The sequence below is a fragment of the Bos mutus genome, chromosome 10 (genome assembly GCF_027580195.1).
Source record: "Bos mutus isolate GX-2022 chromosome 10, NWIPB_WYAK_1.1, whole genome shotgun sequence".
Classification (NCBI taxonomy): Eukaryota; Metazoa; Chordata; class Mammalia; order Artiodactyla; family Bovidae; genus Bos; species Bos mutus.
The window spans coordinates 72,328,922-72,355,975 of NC_091626.1; the positions used below are offsets into that span (position 1 = coordinate 72,328,922).

At 36.8% G+C, this 27,054-nt stretch overlaps 1 protein-coding gene across 1 annotated transcript in view; it reads right to left on the bottom strand.

Moving 5' to 3' along the window:
* Positions 1-2,062: 2,062 nt before the first annotated feature.
* BUB1B (BUB1 mitotic checkpoint serine/threonine kinase B) overlaps positions 2,063-27,054 on the bottom strand; it is a 55,217-nt gene continuing 30,225 nt past the window's right edge. The window contains exons 10-23 of the mRNA XM_005888937.2: positions 24,751-24,863; positions 24,114-24,229; positions 23,481-23,530; positions 21,896-21,956; positions 21,658-21,763; positions 17,658-17,932; positions 12,422-12,555; positions 11,988-12,128; positions 11,556-11,656; positions 9,337-9,486; positions 7,585-7,727; positions 4,918-5,089; positions 4,034-4,140; positions 2,063-2,612 (exon numbers count right to left, since the gene is read on the bottom strand). Coding sequence (XP_005888999.1) covers positions 2,381-2,612; positions 4,034-4,140; positions 4,918-5,089; positions 7,585-7,727; positions 9,337-9,486; positions 11,556-11,656; positions 11,988-12,128; positions 12,422-12,555; positions 17,658-17,932; positions 21,658-21,763; positions 21,896-21,956; positions 23,481-23,530; positions 24,114-24,229; positions 24,751-24,863 — 1,901 coding nt within the window. The 3' untranslated portion in view covers positions 2,063-2,380. The remainder of the gene's footprint in view (positions 2,613-4,033; positions 4,141-4,917; positions 5,090-7,584; positions 7,728-9,336; positions 9,487-11,555; positions 11,657-11,987; positions 12,129-12,421; positions 12,556-17,657; positions 17,933-21,657; positions 21,764-21,895; positions 21,957-23,480; positions 23,531-24,113; positions 24,230-24,750; positions 24,864-27,054) is intronic.

The following is a 27,054-nucleotide window of genomic DNA, read 5'->3' on the forward strand; positions in this document are numbered from 1 at the left end:
CACCTTTATCCTATTAAATATTTGTAGCTTCTTATATCTTTGGTGGAACCAAGAACCTCATTAAGATTGAAGTTTGCCATACTAAATTTTTTTTTTTAATGCATTTTCCTCACTAGGGAAGTCTTAATTTTAGAAGCCAGATTGGAAGCAAATTTGGTGTAAGAGTTGGTGAGGCTGGAGGAAGAATTCCTCTTTTTCCAAAGCAATAGAAAAGAAGCATTTCTTTGCTGTCTTTGCTTAAAGATTTTAGCCTAAATACAAGAGTCATTTCAAAGAGTTTTCTGCTAACCCTCTGAAAGGCTTTCTTATCTATCTTGAGATAACAGCCCAACTAACAGTCAAAAGTCCTAATGCTCCAGGAGCTCTTTTCATTTCCAGATTCAGGTTTGGCAGCAGAGCACCATGACTTGGGTGGAAGCTTTCTTGTGCAACTGTCACAGGGGGTGAAGATGCTAACAGTAGTAGAAAATTAGTGGATGTACACTTTGTGAATGGTGAGTCACTGTATTTCCATGGTTTCTTTTCAAACAAAAGTGAAAATCCTCTTTTCAACTGTGTTCTTTTCCCCTCAGGTCCATCGTTACACTATCACTGCCTTAGTGAGACAAGAAATAACCATTTGAAGGAAGTCAAATAGAGGCTTCCTTCTCCCAAGACAAACAACATAAACTATAAGGAAGAGGCAAACACACCCACTTTATAGTTTTATGCTCAGGCTAAGAGAAAACGAAGACATCATTGGTCCTAACTGATCAGGTACTATTTTCTTCCCTCTACAAAGAAAGGATTGGAAGGGATGGGGAATGCAGGAAGAGGCGGCAAAACAGTTCCAAGTTCCCTAATAAATTAACTTCCTCAGAGTTCCCTCCCTCTCCTCAGAGCAGACTTTCAGAAATAAAGCTGTATCCATAAAGCAGTGCTTTGTCAGTCATGCTGTCAAGGCTGCTGAAAAATTCACTAGATGGAAGCTAAGCCTATGTTAAGAAAGAATCTAAATTTACCATCTAGCCTCAGAGTAATGACTTTACATGTCAAAGTGGTGGGTTGAGAAATGAGAGAACAGCAGAGGGATAGATGGGTTCAGTTACATAAAAGGTACAGTATATAATTTTATATCTTTAGTTGTACAAGAAACAAACATGAAAATGTATCAAAAGTCATATTTTGGTTAAGAGCAAAAATTTCTAAGTTGATTATCCTTCAGATGCAAGTCATGTTTCAGTGCTTCAAGTATATATGCTTAAATATTTTTAGTTAAGATATACTTAGAACCTTCTGCTTTCCAGCAATTTTAGAGCAGTAACAGTGACAACTAGAGTTAAAAAAAAAAAAAAAAAAACAAAAAAAACACAGGCACCAACATAAGAGGCACATTTGATAATTTTGATATTATGATATGAAATAGTTTTCACTGCCCTTTCTACGGATTTTCTTCCCTATCTCCAAACCTGATATAATTCAAGCTTGTTTAGTGGTCTAATACTTCATCTAGACCTATGCACTCCCAAATGATTCCTTGTGTCAAGTCATCTTTTTATTCTAATATTCTGCCTCTTCAAATTTTTCAAATGAAAAACCTTCTTCTAATCCTTCATTAACCTTGCCCCTAACAAGTCATTTTATATGTAACAGAATGATGATCATTCCGTTTCTGAAAGGTTGCTAAAGTCCATTCAAAATCCTTTTTCCCCTAACTCACACAGCCCTTATCAAGAGGCCCAGCAGCAACAGCACCACTAGATTATATAAGAAGACCAAGGGTCGTGGTGGATAAAAAAATGAAAACATTAAGACATAATAAAAAAAACTTTACCACTTGAAACTTAAGAAAATTTGGCCTTGTATAAACCATTTTATCTACTTTTCAATCTAGACCATCTAGTGGAAAGTCAGGAACACCTACAGGAATGGTTGGCTATTCTGTATTATTATGATCCTATAATAACAGTTACAAGTCTAGAATACACAAAATTCCATGGTAAAGTAGCTCCTGTCTGCAAAATAAGGCTATTTATTATCTTAGTTGGCAAAAAGTAGATGAGATGTTAGAAGCACAAATTTAACAAACACTATTTTATTATTTACAAAATACATAGTGATCACAAGGATACATGTAACAAATTACAAATGGGAAAAGTACAAGGAAAAGTTGAGGCAAATGTGTTAAATGACAGCAAGGTACCCATTAATATTGAATCTATTTAGAATAAAACTGTTCTTTGTTAAACTTAGTCAAGGCCAAGAGTAGGTACATTGTTGAGAAGAAACTGCCAGTTACGTAGAAATATACTTCTATCAAAAACTAGAAAAGTATTAGTAGTGTACCTAAATTAAATCACAGCATATACAGATCCAGTGTTCCATAGTACAACCATTGATTTTAGGCAGGAATCTGTGAGAGGCTTGACTGCCTATCTTGCTGGAAGAGGAAAGCCCCAGGACTGATTAACTTCCCCACTTTCCAAAAAGCTTTGTTCAGGTGACTTTGGAATGTGGTGTCAAACACCCCATTCATTTCTGCTGCAAGTTCCCCCAGAACAGACACTGTGGACTCATCACTGGCATTCAGAATCCGCAAAAAGAATTTATTCCACAATTCACCATCTTTTAGCCTAAAAATATATAAAACCATTTTCATCAAGATTAGGCATATAGGAGTTTGAATTCTTTCTGTGTTTAACTCAATGGTATATTTATGCACCAACATGGTTTAAGGTAATACCTAACTCTAGGGTTAGAGATCACTCAAGCAGTGTCCTTTGAAACCGCAAGGTGAAACTACAAAAAAAAAAAAAAAAAAAGACTACCACAGTGGGAAAAGTTATAATACGATGAACGCACCTAAAGGGAAAGATCTTTCATTTGAATCTATAAATTTCCTCCATGTACTGAGATGCAGCACTTCTCTTCTACGACTAGAAGAAAAACAAAATTTGTCTCCTCTCCTCTAACTTTCCTAACGTCTAGGTCATTAGAAAGATGACAGCTTCCTCTCTCCCCTTGCCCAGTATTTTATTATCTTTACAACCTTCTCAGAATCTTAAGCTCGACTGAAGTAACTACTGCTTAAGTCTATGATGTTTGTATTAAATTTTTTTTTTTTTAATCAGATAAGCTTCTATTATTGTATAAGGCAAGGTTGTTAGAAAATCCCACCTGCCCCTACCTGCTTCTGCTTATGTAAGACTCATCTAGGACCATAACCAACTGGAGATACCTAACTCTATCCTATATTATGCCTTAATTATATTTCAAACCCATTTTGAAAGTATATGTTAGAGACAAATAAGACTGGCCAAATTCTGAGTAAAGAAAAACAACAATTCAATTGTTGGGAGGGGAAAATGGAAGTAAAGTGGTGTTAAAGTATCAATACTGATTCTTCTTTTAACTAAAGAATCTATTAGTAGGTGATAGATTGTTATACTTATTCTGGGAAGTTAACAGCTATGATAAGGTAAGATGGAAGATGGGATATTTAGTAGTATGAGCAGGCTTGAGGGAATACTAAGGTTCTGAGACCAAGCAACTCTTATTAAGAGAGCATTTACTTCCTCACCAAGGAGATTCAATTCTCTGCTTTGGTTTTATCCATTCATTAACTAAATAATAGCCTAAAATTATTATGTAATTTAGAAATTTAACTCTCTTCAAGAGATGCTTATTACCTTTTCATAAAAGCAATTAAAAAGGGGTATAAGACTAACACCAATTGGTTAGAAAATTATTCTCACAAATGTTTCTATTAAGACTTCTAAACTGAGAGACTTCCATACTCTAGTCAACCTATATGTCATATTTATATATCTAGGTTCAAAATAATGTCCTGAAGCTGAATAGTTTGATTCCCTTTTTATTAATAATTCCTTTGTCCTGAACAAGGTACTCCACTGAAGATCTAATGAAAACTGGTTAAAATTAATGAAATCATGGCATTTGGATTAAGAAACCAAGCTGTCAATGCAGAGAGAGCACCGGAGATAAAGAGAAGATCATTTGGACAGGCAAAGACCCTGAAATCACCAATACTTACTCAGAAATATTTTGGCTAAGTTTCCAGAGGGAACCATCCCAGAAGACCTGTAGGTGCTCCTTGAACAATAATAAATGTGCTAAATCTGCTATACCAAACAGATCTACCTGAAATCACAAAAAGCACTATCAGCTAAAACCATTCTCTGCTACTATGATGACAATTTATTTATATAGGAAGTTGACAGGCATTATAGTGCTTAGCTAAGTTTATTTTATGACATACATTTCAGTAGACTATTCTTATCCTTACAGTAAAGGGAGAAACTCCCCAAAGAAGTGAGCAGCAGAGCCAACTCTAGGAATTATCCTTAAGAACAAAAGATGACAAAAATATCTGGACTGTCAAATTCAAATTTGTATACCTACTAAATATGCATGGACTCCAGCTGTGATCTAAGTGTGTTGCACATGACTAGTTCAGGGTTATGCTGTATATTCAATCAGCAAACGCCGTATATCCAGAGCTGAGTCAGAAGGGATTTTTGCATATAATGCCACCATATAAAACACTTTACATTTGTCCTAATGTTCTTTTTATATACATCATTTCATTTATTCCTCACAAGAATTCTAATGTACATATAGCAAACTCTTTATTTTACAGAGGATCACAGATAATGATTTACAAAATACAACACAGATAAGTGGTAGAAACGGCCCTGACAGTTACTGAGTTAGTCATGTGTCTGCACGTGTATGTGTATATTCTTCAGTGTTGTGACAGAAAAATGGTACATTTTGCTTGACTTGGTGATATAGGAAAACTAGGTCATCTGTTTCAGGAGAGATAGTATCAGTAAACATTAGCTTTCATGGCTTATTTAGGTAAGAAAGAGATGAAGAAACCCTCACCATATTTGCTCTGGCTTGTTTTACACTTACCTGGTATGGAGAAGAACAGTTAGCCAGGATCTTTTGTCCTTCCAGGGTTTGTACAGTCGGAAAGCCACTGAGGTTAAAAACGTCTAGCTGTGCCCTAAGGTCAACACTGTAGGAAAAGTCCACTATCTTCAAAGCTTGATTGTTCTTATTAAAATCATAGGGATCGTGGATTCTAAGCCCAAATTTAAGAGAAGGAGATTTAAAAAACAGGCCATGAAAGAAGCTGCATAGCTGGTCTTTTAAAAAAAAAAAAAGGCAAAGAAAAAAAAGGAGGTATCGCAGGTGTGCTTTAGCTATGCCAATAGCTCCCTCAAGTGGTTAGTTATGAAAATGCACCTATAAGAGAAGTGCCTGTATCCACCCAACTGGGCAATGTCAAGAGTAGTTTACTGGCATAAGCTATAGAAGCCAAAGTGCATGGTCACAACAGAACATTTACCAAGTTTCCATATTACATAAACTAAGTACTAGAAGCAGAATGCAGGCCTTGACCTTGTACTATATAAACACTAACAAGGATTATGATGGAGGAAATTAAGCTTTTATAGGTGGCATAGCCTTTCTTGTTTACTATTATAGATTAGGCTTTCTGAGAATCATTCAGACTCCTTCACTGAGTTTAATTAAAAACAACATAAGACTGTTTTTTGGTAAAGTGACACCTTTACAAAATACTGTAAACTATCCTGTTTACATTAAACTAATACCATACTCTATCTTACACTTATCTGTAATTCCAACCCTTATTTTCTTAAAAAATACACACATAAACAACTTTACAGCACTAATTCACTACTGATTTTCCTTGGAATTACCTATTCCATGTAATAAAGCTGTTCTCCAAAGAGATAAAGGAATTATTTATATGAGGAAAAAATGGATTATTTTTTATGTGTTCCTTTTCTTTCCCTGCTTTCTCAGTTCCTGATATCAATGGCAGGTCCTATATTTCTAAATAGAGGCTTTGATTAATCCTATCACATATACCTCCACAGCACCAGCTTATCTATTTTACTTTAAAATTTACAACTGTTCCCATTTTGCTTTACAATTTTATTTTGGCCATAAAACTGTAATCCCCAAATATTTTCAAAACTTGGGAGAGGTAGGAAAATGTTTCTTAGAATAATGAAAAGCAGAAAGGTCTCCTAACTCTCTAATCTTCCATTCACTGTTACCCTGGGAAAGACATTCCACTTTCTTGGATCTCATTTTACACACACACAATATAGAAACTGCATTAAATCATTCAAAAGGCTCTTTCAACTCCTTGTGAATCTACACAAAATTTCCTATCAAATTTGAAAAGTTGTGACATATTAAAAGGCAATGTCCCTTGAACATTATGTGGTTTTCTGGAGTCCTCTGGGGACTGAGAGGATATCTAAATATACAGAATACAAATGCCCAATCCTAAAAAGGCTTAGAAAATCTCTTTGCCTACAAGTCCTGAGAAAAGCCCTGTGAACTCTAGTACTATCCCTCTGAAATTTCAGTGCTGTGAAACAGAGTCAAAATAAAAACTATACCAGGGTTTTTCACATTTAGAAACATATGGGGAGATTTTTTTGGTGATCACAATGACTGGTTGACTGTAACTTGTATTTAATTTGGTGGGAGGTAATTATAGGGGAATAGATATAAAAATCCTGAAATGCTTGGACCAGACTTGCACTAAGTACCTATGGTACTCTGGATGAGAAATGCTGCTGTATTATGCTTGGGGAAGCCTTTAAGACTCCACCATCTCAGGAAAGAAGGCAGGATGCTCATAACCAAAAGGTTATGATTGCAAGAATACACTGCAGATTCTTTTATTTAATTTCCATGCCAACTATGATCTGGAGTCTAATTCAGTTTCTTCTTACAGAATAAGTAGTCAGGAGAAATGTAGAGGATGATTCCAGCTTTTTGTGTACACCAAAGACCTCAAAGAGAAAGTTAACTGCTTACCCAAGTCACAAGCTTGGGACAGAAAAAGCATCTTTAAACTACACTACTTACTCAAACACCATGAGATCAATGACCACTAGACTAGGTGTGCTGGTCCTCTAGTCCTTTCCATAAAACAAAAATTGTTGACCATTTTTGCCTTGTTTATGCCTCAATGTTTTCTATATTTTCTTAATTGAGTATCTGGGTTTCATCTCTTATTTCATGCTCTGAAATTTCCTTCCTTGAACTTGACGGCTAAACTGGATTTCAACACTAAGCCCCTTTTCTTGGCATGGTTTGCATTCGCTCTCTGGTTTTACTTACTTCTCTCAGCAATTACCTCAGCTTGGTATGATTTAAACTTTGGTCTTTGAAACTGAGCAGTGCCTCAACTTTGCTAGCAATCTACCTCTGCGCTGGCCCCACACAAAGAAACACTAGACAATCTACTTCACATTCCCCAAATATTTATCTTGTACATCTCTCTAAACAGGAATCATCACAATAGAGTTAATTCTTTTTTTCTGGATTATTTCCTCAATGTGTGTGTGTTTTTTTTCCTTTGAATACTTTTAAACTATTCTCAGTGACTACTGACTTTTAGGAAGCAAATATCCTCTTAACATACAGTATTCTTTTAATATGGTATTTATCAAAAGGCAAAAGAAAATGGAAACTACCCATGTTTTAAGCCAAAGCTGATAGAATTATAAGAGAATGAAAAGGACCAACCTGTTTCTAAGAATCAGGCTCCTTGGACTCAAGTCACCATGGACTATTTCTGCTTTGTGTAGTTTCTCCACCATTGTCAAAAGGTTATAAATAATCAATACCGTCATTTCATGGGTAATAAATTCACTGTGTTGAAGAAGATCCTGGAAATAGAAGGACAGAAAAGTATTTAAATTGGGGTGACATATTCAATACCTTGCTTACTGCTGCTCTGTACTCTTCCTGGTTCTCTGTTAGAATGTGGGTTCCTTTGCAGATTGGTTGTTGTCCCATTTTTAACAATGCTGCTCTCCAGTAAGATCGTTCATACAGGGTGAGGCTGGCCCATAGTAGGATCTCTATATAAATGGTAGTTTAAAATTATCCTCATGCCAACAATTTTGGAGAATTCATATTACCATCAAAATTGCAGCAAAACCATCATTATGTTGTATACCTGAAACTAATATAACATTGTATATCAACTATACTTCAATTTAAAAAAAGAGATGAGAAATGAAATAATCTCAGAAACATTAAAAAAAAATAAAAATGATAGGAGAAATAATCTCAAAAAAAAAAAAAAAAAAAAAAGCCATAAAATTGTCTTAAGAATAGTCCAAAGAATAAAATCACATATTATAAGGAGTTCTCTGGTGGCCTAGTGGTTAGGATTCCAGGCTTTCACTCCCAAGGGTCCTGGTTCAATCCCTGGCTGGGGAACTGAGATTCCCACAAGCCCTGCAGCATGGTCAAAAAAAAGACATATTGTGTTTGGGTTCTAAAAATAATCCAGAGGGGTAGTATAGATAAAACAAGAGTGGCAAAAATAGACTCTGGTTTCCATTCCTCATGTAGGGAACTTGGAAGTTGCTACTCTGTCCGAACATGTAAAAAGCTGAACAAACTAAAAAATCAACAACTCTTCTAGTATCTGTAAGTATAGGGGAAGCACCTACATTTTTGTGAATTTCACCTCTAGGAGCAGATCAGGTTTTCACAGTAAATATCATAGAAAAATCTCCCTACTGTTTTCAGCAGGGGGAGGGGAAAAAGAAACATTTGAAACAGGCCAGAGCACGCTGTTCTTTTTAACAAGGCCTGCCTTCAGGGGAAACTAATTAACCAGAGCCTAACATACTGGGATATTATCAGAGTCTACTTGACCTTGGATAAGAGAAATATCCAATTCCAGCCCACTCCAGCTATTTTGTCCCACCTAAGCTGGGCAGGTGGGAGTTTATGGGGGCCGGTTTAGGAAACTGAGAAAGTTGTGAAGTTCACAGTCCAAAGGCATATGCGCATTACAAAAGATGATAAATAATAGCACTGTACAACACTTTCCTTCCCCTCACACGTTATCATCACATTACTAAAGGGAATTCCTTTTACCTAGTATATCATGTCTGGCTATCAAGAAAAAATTACAAAGCATACTAAGAGGCAAAAAACACAATTTTAATAAGCATCAAAGCCAGACATGGCAGGGATATTGGAATTATCAGACCAGGAATTTAAAACAAAAGTGGCCATGAGCTGGTGATGATCATAAATGACCGGATCATTACACAATTCTGTCTCCTTTTATATGTTTGAAAATTGACATAATAAAGAGTTAAAATGTGTTCTTGGTCAAAATAACTTCGGAAAATAAATTAATTAGTCTATTTCTAGAAGATTAATAGGAATTGTATACTAAATTCCTTTGCCAAATGGCATACAAATCTCTCTACTTGAGGATTTTAAATGGTATGTTTTCATATTATTGCAAACCTGAAGGGTGAAGCAGTTTATATATTGATGCCAAACGATACAGCCATCTTGGTATTGATAACAGCTACACAAATTATCACACTCCTCATTTAAACGTTCCTTTAACTTGAAGTTGATATAGAAGTCCCATGGGACAGGTTGAGAAGATACCTGTAAGAAAATATATTTTAAAAATAAAAGCCATTAGAATCTATGGTAATGGTTGGCAGATTGAAAACATTCCCTCCAGCCCTTCTGATCAGAAGTAATAGTAGAAAAGGGATATTTGAAAAGGCATAAATCTTTAGGAAAGAACAGAGCAGCAGGATATTCTGGAAGCTGGAAACAGAATATTAAGAGGTAACAATCCACTTAACAGACCCAAGAAAGCTGATTCTAGCAGTGGAGAAAGCTGACAGCAACCAAATTTATATTACAAGACCACCTTTCTGTAATATGAAACTGGTAGCACTAATTATCTATAGAGGTAAGAGTGAATGTGGAGCTATAACTGGAGGGGTTGAACTCTGTTAAAGAGAAAGTTAGACCCCTGACTACCCTTCCAGCTCCTGTAGCCCAGCCTCTCTTTCATTCTTGAAGACCATTTTTTTTCCCTAGAGAATATAAAACAGAAGGGCTCTAGACTAAAGGACACTTATGCACTGTTGAAAGTGGGAAGGCCATAAGGAAAAGAAGAAAAAGTTTATTACATGTCAAATGTTAAGATGTACCTTCCTGCCCTTCTACTTTCCAAACTTATTTCCCCATGAAACTTTTAGGAGACTAGCAGCCAGGATTATATACCTTAGGTAAGAAACCAGAAGTTTTCTCTGAGGTATCTGATAAGCTCAAGAGAAAAGACCTAAAGACTGGAGGTTTTTCCAACATCAAGGTCAAATGAGATCATTGTACTGTGAGGCCTACAGCTGTCAAGGTCCCTCCATATACATAGTTTTAACTGGTTTTCTAGAGGCCCATGCTTAAATATGAAGAGAGAGCCAAAGACTTGAAGAAAGCCTCAAATATGAAAGATGGAGATCAAAACAGACAAAAGAAAATAGATGAAGCAGGGAGAAAGCAAAATTAAAGCACTGTTAATATAGTCAGAGAGGTAAGGAATATTTCATCTTTGAAATGAAGAACAGAATTCTACAAAGAAGAAAAAATTTGAGTGCAAACAAGAAAGTTTACAAATTTAAAACATGATAAAAGAAATTAAAAACCCAGTAAAAAGGCTGAAAATAAAGTTGATAAAACATTCCAGAAAGTAAAGCAAAAATATAAAGAGAAACAGGGGGAAAAAAGGTAAGATTTTTAAAGAAATCTGTTCAGGAAACCCTTAATCCTAACAAAAGGAATTCTAGGATATAAGAAGAGCAAAGACTGAGAGAAAAATAATTTTTTCTTTGAAGATAAGTTCTCAGAACTGAAGAAGTTTCCAGGTTGAAATGGCCATCAAGTGCCTATGATTATGAGTGAAAATAGACTTTTACCAAAGCACATAATTGTGAAATTTTAGAATCCTGGGGACAAACATAAGATCCTATAAGGATCTGGGGGGCAGGGGTGGGGCAGGTGGAAATCAGAGAATGGCAAAAGATTTTAAAAGCAAGGTTACAAGCCAAAAGCTAGTGAAGCTCATCTTCAAAATTCTAAGGAAAAAAGTCTTAAACCAAGAATTCTGATATCGAGCTAAACTACCGATCAAATAAAGATGTGGAATAAGAAATTTTCTGACATCCAAGGTTTCAAAAATTTTATATCCTATACATCCTTTCTCAAGGAGCTACTGAAATATGAGGATTTAAATCAAGAAAGAAGGAAAAAAACAGGGATCCAAGGTAACTAGGCAGTCAATATAAAAAAGAAGTAATATGAATCCCTGAGATGACGGTGAATGGAAATTTCAAAGTAATATAGTGTGTGTGTGTGTGTGTGTATCCTAGAATGTAACTTGTCCAGATTGAAGGAAGCCAGGAAATTTCGGATGTCCTCAAGAAGATAAAACTGACAGAATACCTAACATGTTTGAACACATTAAGAGATTTACACAATACCCTCTCATTTTTCACATCAGACCTTGGCATATAATGGTGAGCGATTTCTTGATGCATCACTGACTTTCATATAAGGCAGCTCCTAGACTAACAGAGGGATTTTGATGGTGCTATGGAGTTACAATTACTGCTTCAACTGACATTATTTATGAAGTAAATGAAATGACAAAGAATCAGTCCTACCTTTATTATGGTTAACTCGGCAGTGTTTCTTGGTGTCACCCAGAATAATTTGTAGTCTTCACATACCAGGTATTCTTGTCTAATGCAATATTCCTCATTATCTGTTGAGAAGGTTTGATTCCATTTAAAAGTCACTGTGAATATGTACAGCCCCCTAGGTTTTATTTCCTGGTTTAAGGGCTAAAGGAACTTTATATTTGCCAGTTAGTAGCATCTAAAATACTTTTGAAAATCATTTGTTAAAAATTGAAAGAGGGGAAGACAGAATTCCTATTGTTACTGGGACATAAACTTATGAATGTGTCAACTTCTATAATGCTGTTTCTTACATTCTAGAAATATTGATTGTGCTTAAGCATCAAGTTCAAGTATAAATAGTCACTTATTTATATACTGTCACACACAAAAGGCCATGTATTCAATGATACTTACCTAATTCAATTTCCTTCTCTATTTCCAAACTAGGCATTGGTCTATCTTCTACAAAAAACTCTGTAGAGACACTCAGCTCTGGTAGGGATTTTACCAGTTGTCTGCGATACTGTGGACACCAGGGTGACTGAGTAGGGCTGTCTGGGTGAAAAAAGTTGAGAAAAAAATTACCTTAAAACCAAAATGGGTATTTTAATAGAGGAGGGCAAAAAACCCCCAAGACTGCATGATCAAAACTGTTAATCTAACAACACTCATCTATCTCAGGTCTTTATGATACTGAATTCAGTTTGTACTCATTTAGTCTAGTGATTTCACAATTTATGGCAACTTTTCCAGAGAAGAAATACATATACCTCAGTTTGCTCTGATAAACAACTGCTCACTGGATGCAGATGTAGATATTTCCTCACAAATGGTATATATGAACCTACCTGCAGTATCACTAGTGAGCTCCAGTTTCTCAGGAATTTGAAGACTTTTGATGGAGGAGGTGCTTGTAACTGAGGCAGAAGATCCGGAGAACCCAGAGGAATGTGTGGCTTCACGGCTGTCTTCAATAATTGGGCTGAAAGAACCACAAATGAATCAGTCTTCCAAAGGATAATTTATATCAACTTATCTTTGTTCTAATTTTATTTGCTCTTTTCTAGTAAGTGACCTGCATGCATGCTCAGATCAGATCAGTCGCTCTGTCATGTCCGACTCTTTGCGACCCCATGAATCGCAGCACGCCAGGCCTCCCTGTCCATCACCAACTCCCGGAGTTCACTCAGACTCACGTCCATCGAGTCAGTGATGCCATCCAGCCATCTCATCCTCTGTCGTCCCCTTCTCCTCCTGCCCCCAATCACTCCCAGCATCAGAGTCTTTTCCAATGAGTCAACTCTTCGCGTGAGGGGGCCAAAGTACTGGAGTTTCAGCTTTAGCATCATTCCTTCCAAAGAAATCCCTGATCTTCAGATGGCTGATCTTCAGAATGGACTGGTTGGATCTCCTTGCAGTCCAAGGCACTCTCAAAAGTCTTCTCCAACACCACAGTTCAAAAGCATCAATTCTTTGGCACTCAGCCTTCTTCACAGTCCAACTCTCACATCCATACATGACCACAGGAAAAACCAGAGCCTTGACTAGACGAACCTTGGTTGGCAAAGTAATGTCTCTGCTTTTGAATATGCTATCTAGGTTGGTCATAACTTTCCTTCCAAGGAGTAAGCGTCTTTTAATTTCATGGCTGCAGTCACCATCTGTAGTGATTTCGGAGCCCAGAAAAATAAAGTCTGACACTGTTTCCACTGTTTCCCCATCCATTTCCCATGAAGTGATGGGACCAGATGCCATGATCTTTGTTTCCTGAATGTTGAGCTTTAAGCCAACTTTTTCACTCTCCACTTTCACTTTCATCAAGAGGCTTTTGAGTTCCTCTTCACTTTCTGCCATAAGGGTGGTGTCATCTGCATATCTGAGGTTATTGATATTTCTCCTGGCAATCTTGATTCCAGCTTGTGTTTCTTCCAGTCCAGGGTTTCTCATGATGTACTCTGCATATAAGTTAAATAAACAGGGTGACAATATACAGCCTTGATGAACTCCTTTTCCTATTTGGAACCAGTCTGTTGTTCCATGTCCAGTTCTAACTGTTGCTTCCTGACCTGCATACAAATTTCTCAAGAGGCAGATCAGGTGGTCTGGTATACCCATCTCTTTCAGAATTTTCCACAGTTTATTGTGATCCACACAGTCAAAGGCTTTGGCATAGTCAATAAAGCAGAAATAGATGCTTTTCTGGAACTCTCTTGCTTTTTCCATGATCCAGCGGATGTTGGCAATTTGATCTCTGGTTCCTCTGCCTTTTCTAGAACCAGCTTGAACATCAGGAAGTTCACGGTTCACATATTGCTGAAGCCTGGCTTGGAGAATTTTGAGCATACTTTACTAGAGTGAGAGATGAGTGCAATTGTGTGGTAGTTTGAGCATTCTTTGGCATTGCCTTTCTTTGGGATTGGAATGAAAACTGACCTTTTCCAGTCCTGTGGCCACTGCTGAGTTTTCCAAATTTGCTGGCATATTGAGTGCAGCACTTTCACAGCATCATCTTTCAGGATTTGAAAGAGCTCAACTGGAATTCCATCACCTCCACTAGCTTTGTTCGTAGTGATGCTTTCTAAGGCCCACTGAACTTCACATTCCAGGATGTCTGGCTCTAGGTCAGTGATCACACCATCGTGATTATCTAGGTCGTGAAGATCTTTTTTGTATAGTTCTTTTGTGTATTCTTGCCATCTCTTCTTAATATCTTCTGCTTCTGTTAGGTCCATACCATTTCTGTCCATTATCGAGCCCATCTTTGCATGAAATATTCCTTTGGTATCTCTGATTTTCTTGAAGAGATCCCTAGTCTTTCCCATTCTGTTGTTTTCCTCTATTTCTTTGCATTGATTGCTGAAGAAGGCTTTCTTATCTCTTCTTGCTAGTCTTTGGAACTCTGCATTCAGATGTTTATATCTTTCCTTTTCTCCTTTGCTTTTTGCTTCTCTTCTTTTCACAGCTATTTGTAAGGCTTCCCCAGACAGCCGTTTTACTTTTTTGCATTTCTTTTCCATGGGGATGGTCTTGATCCCTGTCTCCTCTACAATGTCACGAACCTCAGTCCATAGTTCATCAGGCACTCTATCTATCAGATCTAGGCCCTTAAATCTATTCCTCACTTCCACTGTATAATCATAAGGGATTTGATTTAGGTCATACCTGAATGGTCTAGTGGTTTTCCCTACTTTCTTCAATTTCAGTCTGAATTTGGCAATAAGGAGTTCATGGTCTGAGCCACAGTCAGCTCCTGGTCTTGTTTTTGCTGACTGTATAGAGCTTCTCCATCTTTGGCTGCAAAGAATATAATCAACCTGATTTCGGTGTTGACCATCTGGTGATGTCCATGTATAGAGTCTTCTCTTGTGTTGTTGGAAGAGGGTGTTTGTTATGACCAGTGCATTTTCTTGGCAAAACTCTATTAGTCTTTGCCCTGCTTCATTCCGTATTCCAAGGCCAAATTTGCCTGTTACTCCAGGTGTTTCTTGACTTCCTACTTTTGCATTCCAGTCCCCTATAATGAAAAGGACATCTTTTTTGGGTGTTAGTTCTAAAAGGTCTTGTAGGTCTTCATAGAACCGTTCAACTTCAGCTTCTTCAGCGTTACTGGTTGGGGCATAGACTTGGATTACTGTGATATTGAATGGTTTGCCTTGGAAACGAACAGAGATCATTCTGTCATTTTTGAGATTGCATCCAAGTACTGCATTTTGGACTCTTTTGTTGACCATGATGGCCACTCCATTTCTTCTGAGGGATTCCTGCCCGCAGTAGTAGATGTAATGGTCATCTGAGTTAAATTCACCCATTCCAGTCCATTTCAGTTCGCTGATTCCTAGAATGTCGACATTCACTCTTGCCATCTCTTGTTTGACCACTTCCAATTTGCCTTGATTCATGGACCCGACATTCCAGGTTCCTATGCAATATTGCTCTTTACAGCATTGGACCTTGCTTCTATCACCAGTCACATCCACAGCAGGGTATTCTTTTTGTTTTGGCTCCATCCCTTCATTCTTTCTGGAGTTATTTCTCCACTGATCTCCAGTAGCATGCTCAGTCAAGTTCAGTTCTTCGCGACCCCTGTATCCCGCCAGGCTCCTCAGTCCGTGGAATTTTCCAGGCAAGACTACTGGAGTGGGTTGCCATTTCCTATTCCAGGTAATCTTCCTGACCCAGGGATCAAACCCAAGTCTCTTGGGTCTCTTGCACTGGCAGGCAGATTCTTTACCACTGAGCCACCTGGGAACCATAAGTGGCCCGAGGTGACCTCTAAAAATTGTGTGCTATTTATTTGACCCAGAAAACCCCACAAAATCATGTAAATCAAGAGGCTCAAATCTTCCAGTTCACTTTAAGAACATTCATGAAACTGCCCAGGCCATTAAGGGTATGCATATCCGAAAGGCAACCAAGTATCTAACAAATGTCGCCTTTAAGAAGCAATGCGTGCCATTCTGTCATTACAATGGTAGAGTTGGTAATGTGGGCACAGGCTAAACAGTGGGTCAGGGATGCAGTGGATGCAGGGTCAATGGCCCAAAAAGAGTGCTGAATGTTTACTGCACATGCTCAAAAATGCAGAGAGTAATTCTGAACTTAAGGGCTTAGATATAGATTCTCTAGTTACTGAGCACATTCCAGGTGAACAAAGTCCCCAAGATGTGGCACAGAACTTAAGAGAGTTCATGGTCAGATCAACCCATATATGAACTCTCCTTGCCACACTGAGATGATCAATTCTCACTGAAAAAGAACAAATAGGTCCTAAACCAGAAGAGGAAGTTGCATAGAAGATACCCTAGAAGAAACCAAAGAAATAAAAACTTATGGCCTGGGAATAAATGCTGCAAAAAATAAATGTAAACAAAAGTAAAAAAAAAAAAAGTATCCACTATTCAATCTCACTTTAAAGTCTATTATTTTCCTGAAAAAAAAAAAAAAAAAAAAAGATTCATAATCAGAATCTAGGTAACTTTATCTACCATGGTTGATGAGCAACGCCAGCTATTAAATTTGTGCTTTGTCAACCTAATCTATCATGGAGAAGGAAATGGCAACCCATTCCAGTATTTTTGCCGGGGAAATCCTATGGACAGAGGTACCTGGAGGGCTAGAGTCCATGGGATCACAAGAGAGTTGGACATAACTTAGCAACTAAACAACAACCTAATCTATAGCAAATGCCTTATTCTCCATCTATCCTAAACTAGACCGAGAAAAACTGATTAAGACACTAGTTTTCTTCCTCTTTATCTCTTCTTTGGACTTTTTAACTCTTCAATAAGCAAAGGTCAAGAAAGAAAACAGGAAATTAATCAAGGTGACTATGTGCTAGAAACTGAGAAAAGTTTGTTGGGGACAAAGTTTGAAAATACAGCTTTAAAAGCACAAACTGGCAAATTAAAGAATATTCCTAAAACTGGAACTTGTTTAAATTAGGTGACTTTTAAATACGGATAGATCACAAGGTTTATTAGTCCCTGGCTCTCGATGCCATTCCTGCTATTACTTCATTCATTTCTCTCTATCACAAGATACTTTTGAAGAGTATATCTCTAACAGCCTATTTAAAATTAGCATCAAGCTACTCTACCATTATTTAAAATTCAATATTAAAGGAAAAATACACGCCTCTTCTCTACCAATCAGGGACCCTTTCTGAGTTTCCTCAAAGATACCATAATCACCCCAAGTTACTTCTTCCATGGGACTTCCCTGGTGGTCTAGTTGCTAAGATTCCATGGTCCCAATGTAGGGGGCCTGGGTTTGATCCCTGGTCAGGGAACTAGGTCCCACATGCTGCAACAAAGATGGAAGATCCTACATGATGCAACTAAGACCTAGAGCAGCTAAATAAATAAATAAATATTTTTTAAAAATTTACTTCTAACTCTCATATTCAAATAAATTACTAAATCCCATTAACATTTTATCTGAAGGAGCTTAATTGTCATGTAAAGCACTTAGCACAATACTTGGCAGGTAGTAAAAGCTTGATAATTGATGGCTATAATTGACAGGCATACACAGAATAAGAGCTCTCAAACAATTTGGTTTGTGCAACCTATAATCACCACTTACCTCAGCTTCTTGATGCTGAGAGGTGGATTGTAGATAGTGCCACAAGCAGTTTGCTGGTCCTCAGAGGTCTTCATATCTAGATCCTCTTCCTGCAACAGTCTCTCAGGATCAGAAGGGAGATCCTTCAAGGATATTATTTCATGAAAAGGAGTGGATGCAAAACGAGCTGCTCTAGCGAAGTCACAAGTGTCTTCTGGGTTAGGACAAATAGTTACATTCCTGAAACCTGTGATAATAGCATCCTCACTCAAGGGCTCAATTCCTGTAAATTCATCCTGAAATAAAAACCACATAAAATTTAGCTGAAACATTTCAATGAGCATATGAATGGCCTATATTTTTTACTGAAAGAGGCGTTAGATAAGTGATTTTTAACACAGAATCTCTAGAGAAAGACAATTTTTAAAAGTACATCTTTACATCTGAGGAAAAAGGTTCTGTATTATGAAAACAGCAAACTATATTTCATCAAAAATACACTGAAGATTCTCCACACAAAGAAAAATACTGGACAATGTTTTCTCCTCAATCAATTTCACCTAGGAACCAAAGAACCAATACCATTTTTCTTCTGGCTTTGGCCTAGAATACCCTCTGGTAATCAACTATCCTCCTAGCTTTTAGGTCTTATTCTATGACAATTTTTATTTTATTTCTAAAAGGTAACTCATGATCATGGGCTTCCCTGGTGGCTCAATGGTAAGGAATCTGCCTGCCAATGCAGGAAATATTGGTTCAATCCCTGGGCCAGAAAGATCCCCTGGAAAAAGAAATGGCAACCCAATCCAGTGTTCTTGCCAGGAAAATCTCATGGACAGAGGCGCCTGGTGGGCTACAGTCCATGGAGTCACAAACAGTCAGACATGAATTAGCGACTAAACAACAATTCAGGATGATAGAAGATATGGGGGAAAAAATATAAAATAATGGAAAACACTTAAAATATGCCTTTGTCTTTAAAAGTAATACAAGTATATAGTTTTAAAAAGTCAACTATTTTAAAAGAATCTGTAGTAAAAAAGTCTCCCTCCCACACTTGATCCTCCTATTTCTCCACCCCAGTTACTATTGGTATGTGCATGCTAAGCCACTTCAGTTGTGTTGACTCTTTGCAACCCTATGAACTGTAGCCCACCAGGCTTCTCTGTCCATGGGATTTACCAGGCAAGAATACTGGAGTGGGTTGCCATGCCCTCTTCCAGGGGGTCTTCTGGACCCAGGGATCAAACCTGCATCTCTTGTATCTCCTGAATTGGCAGACAGGTTCTTTACCGCTCGTGCCACCTGGGAAGTCCCCAGTTTCCACTATCCAGAGACAACTGCTATGACCATATACATCTGGTAGGATACATGCATATTTTATGCATTTTAAAAAGAGGTTTTAAAACAAGTGAAATTACAGCATATATGCTAGTCCATATTATTCATTATCATTATATTTTTTAGTTTATTTTCTGTGCTATTAAAAATTCTTTAAAAACATGTTGGTAACACTGTGGGTCTATCAGAAGTTGACCAACTGTTTTAGGCTATTCCCCGTATTTTACTATCATGAAACTATTTTAAATATTCTTATAGATTTAAATCTTTAGGAATATGTTAGTTTTCTTAGGAATAATTCATAAAAATAGAACTACCAGGTCAAAAAGGTAATGGGACATTAAGGGTATTTATTCATACTGCCCAACTTCCCTCAGAAATATTGTACCACTTTATACATTTACCTGAAGTACACAAAAGTGCCTATTTCATTTAACCCTCATAGATACTAGATATTAATTTTCTAGATCATTACCAATATGACATATACTCCGAATTTCTGGTTCAACATAATTAAGTAGAGGTGAGAGATACATCTAGAAGAAACAATAGATGAAACTGAAGAATCGTAAGATTAGAGTAAAATAGATGTCTGTAGTCTATGGATACATTTTATGCAAATACTATTTATGGCCCTATTAGTTTAGACACTTTAAATATGATTTTTTTTTTAGGGAAAAAAATGCTGGTAGGTACCTATTAACAAAATTCAAGTAAAAGGTTTAAGACAAAAAAACCTAAGATATCCTCTTAATAATTTAGTCCATCCTTGAGCATCTGAACCTAGAACGACTACCTCCAAATCCAGCCTATTCTCTGGTGGTATTCTCCAGAATCCAGTATGTAAAAATTACTCTTCTACATCTTCATCTTTATTATCTACATTAGAATTACCTGGGCAAGTATTTAAAACAGACAAAAATACATACTTGGATTTTATCTCTGGAAATTCCAATTCAGTATAGTTGGAATGGGGCCTCAGCACCTTCAGTCATACATGGCTCCTGAGGTTCTTCTGGGTTGCTGCAAATTTTCTGTATCTTGATATATGTGAAGACTACATGGATATTCACATATTTAAAATTTTACCTAGCTGTACAATTAATATTTGTGCAATGTATCTATATAAGAGCTCTCTCTCTCTCTTTAGTTGCTAAGTCGTGTCCAACTCTTGTGACCCCATGGACTGTAGCCTGCCAGGCTCCTCTGTCCATGGGATTCTCCAGGCAAGCATACTGGAGTGAGTTGCCATTTCCTTCTCCAGGGGATCTTCCCAACCTAGGGATCAAACCTGAGTCTCCTGCATTGCAGGCTGATTCTTTATACCAACTGAGCTACTGAGGGAGGTCCATGGATATAAGATATACCTCAATAAATGGGTAAACAAAAAGAAAAACATGTTTGATTCATTGGAATACACTGATTTAACACTGTTAAAATCATTATAGATACTGATCATGTCTCCCCTTATAAGCTTCAGATTAAACATACTCAGTTCTCTTTAAATATTAAGACAAGTTTCCAGATGCTGGTTTAAACCTTCAATAAAATGTCATTGATAAAGTTTATTTACTTTGACTTGAATGTGTGCAGGGTCACTAGTTCACAGTGGTTAAAACAGAACATTACTACAAAAAAAAAAAAGGTTGGTTCACATAACTTTCATTGCTACAAAATTTTTTTTATAAAGAAAAAAGATCCTGGGCTTTGAAGACAGTGATCTTTCCCTACTTAAAAAAATTGAGATATAATTAACATACCAAAAAATACACTCTTTTATAATGTGCATTTCCGTGGTTTTTAGTATCACACATTCATAAGGCTTTGCAACCTTCACCACTATCTCACTTGCAACCATCACCACTATCTAACTTCAGAGCACTTTCATCACCTTAAAAAGAAACACTATATCAATTTGTGGTCACTTTCCAATCCACTCTCTCCCTAATCCCCTGGAAATCCTAATCTATTTTCTGCCTTTATGAAAGACTTCTGTTTATTTCACATAAACAGAATAATACAGTATGTGTTCTTTTAGGCGTGCTTTCATTTTAGCAGTGTTTTAAAGATTCACCCATGTTGTAGGATATGTCAATATTCCATTCCTTCTTATGGCTGAACACTATTCCACTTTACAGATACACATTTTGTTTATCCAAGCATCAGGTGATGAATGTTTGGTTGTTCCCTGTTATTGGCTCTTACGAACAATGCTGCTATGAACATTTATGTAGTTTTTGTGTGATGATATGTTTTAAATTCTTTTAGTTATCCTTCAATTAAAAATTAATTAAATTAAAAAATTCTTTGGGATATATTTACCTAGGAGGGAACTGCTGGACCATATGGTAACCCTATTGTCAACATTTTGAGGAATTGACAGATTGTTTTCCAAACAGGTTGTACCACTGTACATCCTCATCAGCAACGTATGAGGGTTCTAGTTACTTAACATCCTCACCAACAGCTGTTATTTTGTCTTTTTGATTATAGCCACCCAAGTGCATGTGTATAGTATTTCACCATGATTTTGATTTGCATTCTCTGATAACAGTGTTGAGCATCTTTTCATGTGCTTATTTCAAGCCAATGATTTTTACTTTAACTCTAAACTTCTGTGAGAAATGAATGAAACTATACACTAGCCCATTTATATAAACTTAGGGATACTGTTTCTTACACAAACATCTGGAGATACATCCTCATTTGAGGTGATGCTTTCTGAAGTTTTGAGAATTGCAAGAGGTCTTCGTTGGGCTAAAACACGTGAGGGAGCTGCAGAAGGACTAGAAAAAGACATCTCATTTAGCAATTTTTCTCTTAACACAGATAACAGTAACCTCCTATTTCACCCTTATATATAATAATAGAAAACTTTTAATTGTTGAAACAAAATAAATTAAAAAAAACCCTCAAACCTGACAGGCTTTTTTTCTGAAAGAAGAGATTCATCAAAAATGGAGAAAGGTACACTGGAACCTATAGAAAGAGAGACTAAATTTACACTCTTTAGAGTAAATGCCCTACTCTTCAAGACAATTAGGTCAATTAACATTTTTGCTGTCTGAAAGCAGAAAAACAATTTTATCTTTTATAATAAATAATTTCCAAAGTACAAAAGTAAAGATCACTTAATAACAATGATCTAAACATGGATGATCTTGTTTCATCTTTATTCCCCATCACTGCTCCCCAAATCTAACCCAACTCTGAATTATTTTTGAAGCAAATACAAAACACCATATCATTGCATATGTAAATATTTCAGTACACATTTCTTAGAAATAGTGTCTTTTTAAAAAACATAATCTCAAAACATGATCATATCTACAGAATTAACCATTTCTGAATTCACACATACAATCAAAAGTATCACATTTTATCAAAACTTTTTAGAAAGTTTGAATTAGGAATGCAAAGTAGATTCAAACACTGTGACCAGTTGAAATTGTCTCTTTAATTGCTTTTATTTTATAGGGTTTTTGTTTTTGCTATTAATTTTTTATTTTAGAAACTGGGTTGTACACCCCATAATGCTGGATTTTTGGCCAATTATATTTTTGTTTCAAATGTTCTTCTATGCCTTGCATTTCCTATAAACTGATGGTTAGACTTAAACATTTAATCAGATTCTACTGAATTTTTTAAACTACTAGGTGGATATTCATGTTTCTACCACTTTTAACATGTTTCTGAAAAGACCAAATTTGAATATAAAATAGCTTTAATTTTAAGCTTCTCCCCCCTCTTCCTATCAAAAAACCACTTTCCAGTCTTGGCTCCTGGGTGCTACTGCTATGCTTAGCTGCTGCTGCTGCTGCTAAGTCGCTTCAGTTGTGTCCAACTCTATGAGACCCCATAGATGGCAGCCCACCAGGCTCCCCCGTCCCTGGGATTCTCCAGGCAAGAAAACTGGAGTGGGTTGCCATTTCCTTCTCCAATGCGTGAAAGTGAAGCCGCTCAGTCGTGTCCAACTCTTAGTGATCCCGTGGACTGCAGCCCACCAGGCTCCTCCGTCCATGAGATTTTCCAGGCAAGAACACTGGAGTGGGTTGCCATTTCCTTCTCCAATGCATGAAAGTGAAAAGTGAAAGTGAAGTCGCTCAGTCATGTTTGACTCTTAGCGACCCCATGGACTGCAGCCCACCAGGCTCCTCCGTCCATGGGATTTTCCAGGCAAGAGTACTGGAGTGGGGTGCCATTAGTTAGAGTGCACTAACTAAAGTGAAATATTATTTTATAGTTAGTATAAATTTAAATTACATTTAAAATCAAATATTTTTAAGCAATGAGTTATTTTACAAAAATATTTTTTCAAATGTCTATCCTATCTTGAATTATATGCTAATAAATTGAACTCCATGATTCAAAGATTACAAACCTGAGTCCCTCTCTTTGCTTTCTTTCACCTCCTTTTACTACAATCAATAAAATTATTTATACTTGTTACATAATGCATTTGTTATCAGTAAGGTCTTCATGAGATTGTCAAATACAACTCACTTTTAGAATGAGGTTGTTCTTGCCAAACGTTTTCTGCAAGTGATGTTTCCCTGTGAAGAAACTCGATTTTAAACATGTGGCTTACTACCCACAGAACAAATTATTTAATTTTCAGAAGTCCAAGAGACTTTTTAAAAAATTAAATACAATCTTCATTCTAAGATAAAGAAAATATTCTAGTACCATTAAACCAAATTCTTTAAGATAGAACCTTCAGTCATTAGAATTGTTACAGAAATATATTTGATAGCAGACATCAAGTTACATTAACAATATAAGCAGATTACAAAATGATAAACCTTCATTTTTATAAACAAATCCAAAACAACACATAAAGAAGAAATAAAGCAATGTTAATACTAGTCATCTTTTAGTGGTAGAAATGAGTGGTTTTACCATTTAAAAAATTATTTGGTTGTTATTATAAGAAATACGTTATTTTTTTTTTAATGGAAAAAAGCCAGCACCTAGACCTCCTTCATTAGTATCAAAGCCGACGTTGTGACAAAGAGTTGCAAAAATCATGTCTCAATACTATAAAAGTTAAGGAGACTTCAAGTCTAGAGAGTCAAAGGCTGGTTCTAAATGCCCTCCTTCCTATAAGTATCATTTCTTCCACCAATGTGGTCCTACCTGGCACAAGAGTTTACTGGGCAAACAAAATTGGACAGAGCCATTCCTGATATTTCCTGAGACTCTGAAGCAATTGGCAGTTCAGCTGTCTCCTTTGTAGGCATCTTTTCTTCTTGCTATTTGCATTAAATAAACAAAATTAGTATGTCCCTCTTATCTAGAAAATGCTACCTATTTTCAAGTTTTAGTGCCAAAATTAGCTTTACTATACACTTTCCCAAGATATTTACTAACCATATAGAATGTCTGTCCCACAGAAGTTCTTAAATTTATGTTACCAGTATAAACTGATACTGCTGTACTTAACTAAGTAGTGGCAAGCAAATACACACTAAATTTCTTTAGCTAATCTCTTTTTAATTGAACATAACTAGAATAAAAAATTAAAGTCAGAAGTAACAGAATAGTGATTTAGAGTATAACTAAGATGTCAATAAATTATATCACTTATATGCCACAAATTCCATTTGAAGTCACCTGTTAAAATTACTTTTCTGCTCAACTTTGCTGATACTAGTAGCTAAGAAACTACCAAAAACTGAGTGGGCACTGGCAGGACTTTTACCTTCTATATTTTCATATTTTTAAATTTGTTTCAATAAGCATTAGTTGTTATGTACTGAAAAGAGAAAATGACCTGTTCATTCGCTCTTTCTTGCTGAGTAGTTTGGATTTCTTTTAGCTTCTTCTCCATCTCTTCAATCTGTTTCTGCATTTCTGCTCTCTTCTCTGCACTGGTCAGTAGCTCAGCTAGAAACAGTAAAGTTGGCTGAGGCATTACTCCTCATAGCAATTTATCCTGTCAAAGATTGTCTTTGGGACAGTCAATATTACAGATAAGAATGACACAAATGGAGCAAAGTCCTCAACTTGAGGTCTCGGTCTCTATTATTTATTCAGTCAATAAGAAATAGAAATCCATTACATGCCAAGCACAACAAGGTATTTAGGTTTTAGTGGCACATAATACAAAGTCCTTGGTCATGTGATGCTAATGTTCAATTTGGCAGAGACAAACACACAGAAATTAACAAGATAATCAGTGCTAAAAATAAAAATTAGGTGATGTGAAAATGTGTTATTGGGTAGGGGAATGGAGGTCAGGAGCTACTAAACCAGTGATCAGGGGAGATCATCTAAGTCAGTTACATTATGAAGCTGTAACCTGGATAACAAGAGGCTGGTCATATAAAGATCTGAGGAAAGTTTCTAGAGCAAGGGACTAGATGGCATAAAGGCCCTAATGGAGGAACAAGATCACTGGTACAAGGACTCAAAAGAACACCAACATGATTGTAGCATAGAAATAGGGAGCAAAGTAAAAGATGAGATTGGAAAGTTAGGCAAGGGCCAAATCATGTAGGGTTTATAAGAGTTTGTACTGCATTCTAAGACAATGAAACAACACGGGAGAATTTTAAATAAAGGAGGGACATGACCTGATTTTCCAAAAATGATAATGTGCTGTGAACACAATGAATTTTGGGAAGGCCAGAAAGAGGGCAGAAAGTCTTAACTGTAGTAGTCCAGCTAAAAGACTGTGGTTTGGACTGAGGTAATAATGGGACTGGTGATAAATGAAAGATGTATGAAACTTTTTGGTGGCAAAGTTGGTTTATTCGTTAGATGTGGGGGAATGGTAAGGAAAGAGGGATAAAAGATGCCTTTCAGAGTTTTTTTGGGGGAGCAGAAGATATTAAGAAGAGGTAGCAAGAATACACAGAAGAACTGTACAAAAAAGATCTTCATGACCAAGATAACCATGATGGTGTGATCACTTACCTAGAGCCAGACATCCTGGAATGTGAAGTCAAGTGGGCCTTAGGAAGCATCACTATGAACAAAGCTAGTGGAGGTGATGGAATTCCAGTTGAGCTCTTTCAAATCCTGAAAGATGACGCTATGAAAGTGCTGCATTCAATATGCCAGCAAATTTGGAAAACTCAGCAGTGGCCACAGGACTGGAAAAGGTCAGTTTTCATTCCAATCCCAAAGAAAGGCCATGCCAAAGAATGCTCAAACTACCACACAATTGCACTTATCTCACACGCTAGTAAAGTAATGCTTAAATTCTCCAAGCCAGGCTTCAGCAATATGTGAACTGTGAACTTCTAGATGTTCAAGCTGGTTTTAGAAAAGGCAGAGAAACCAGAGATCAAATTGCCAACATCCACTGGATCATGGAAAAAGCAAGAGAGTTCCAGAAAAACATCTATTTCTGCTTTATTGACTATGCCAAAGCCTTTGACTGTGTGGATCACAATAAATTGTGGAAAATTCTGAAAGAAATGGGAATACCAGACCACCTTACCTGCCTCCTGAGAAACCTGTATACAGGTCAGGAAGCAACAGTTAGAACTGGACATGGAACAACAGACTGGTTCCAAATAGGAAAAGGAGTACGTCAAGGCTGTATATTGTCACCCTGCTTATTTAACTTATATGCAGAGTACAGCATGAGAAACGCTGGGCTGGAGGAAGCACAAGCTGGAATCAAGATTGCCGGGAGAGATATCAATAACCACAGATATGACAATGACACCACGCTTATGGCAGAAAGTGAAGAAGAACTAAAGAGCCTCTTGATGAAAGTGAAAGAGGAGAGTGAAAAAGTTGGCTTAAAGCTCAACATTCAGAAAACGAAGATTATGGAATCCAGTCCCATCACTTCATGGCAAATAGATGGGGAAACAGTGGGAACAGTGGCTGACTTTATTTTTCTGGGCTCCAAAATCACTGCAGATGGTGATTGCAGCCATGAAATTAAAAGATGCTTACTCCTTGGAAGGAAAGTTACGACCAACCTAGACAGCATATTAAAAAGCAGACATTACTTTGTCCACAAAGGTCCGTCTAGTCAAGGCTATGGTTTTTCCAGTGGTCATGTACGGATGTGACAGTTGGACTATAAAGAAAGCTGAGCACCAAAGAATTGATGCTT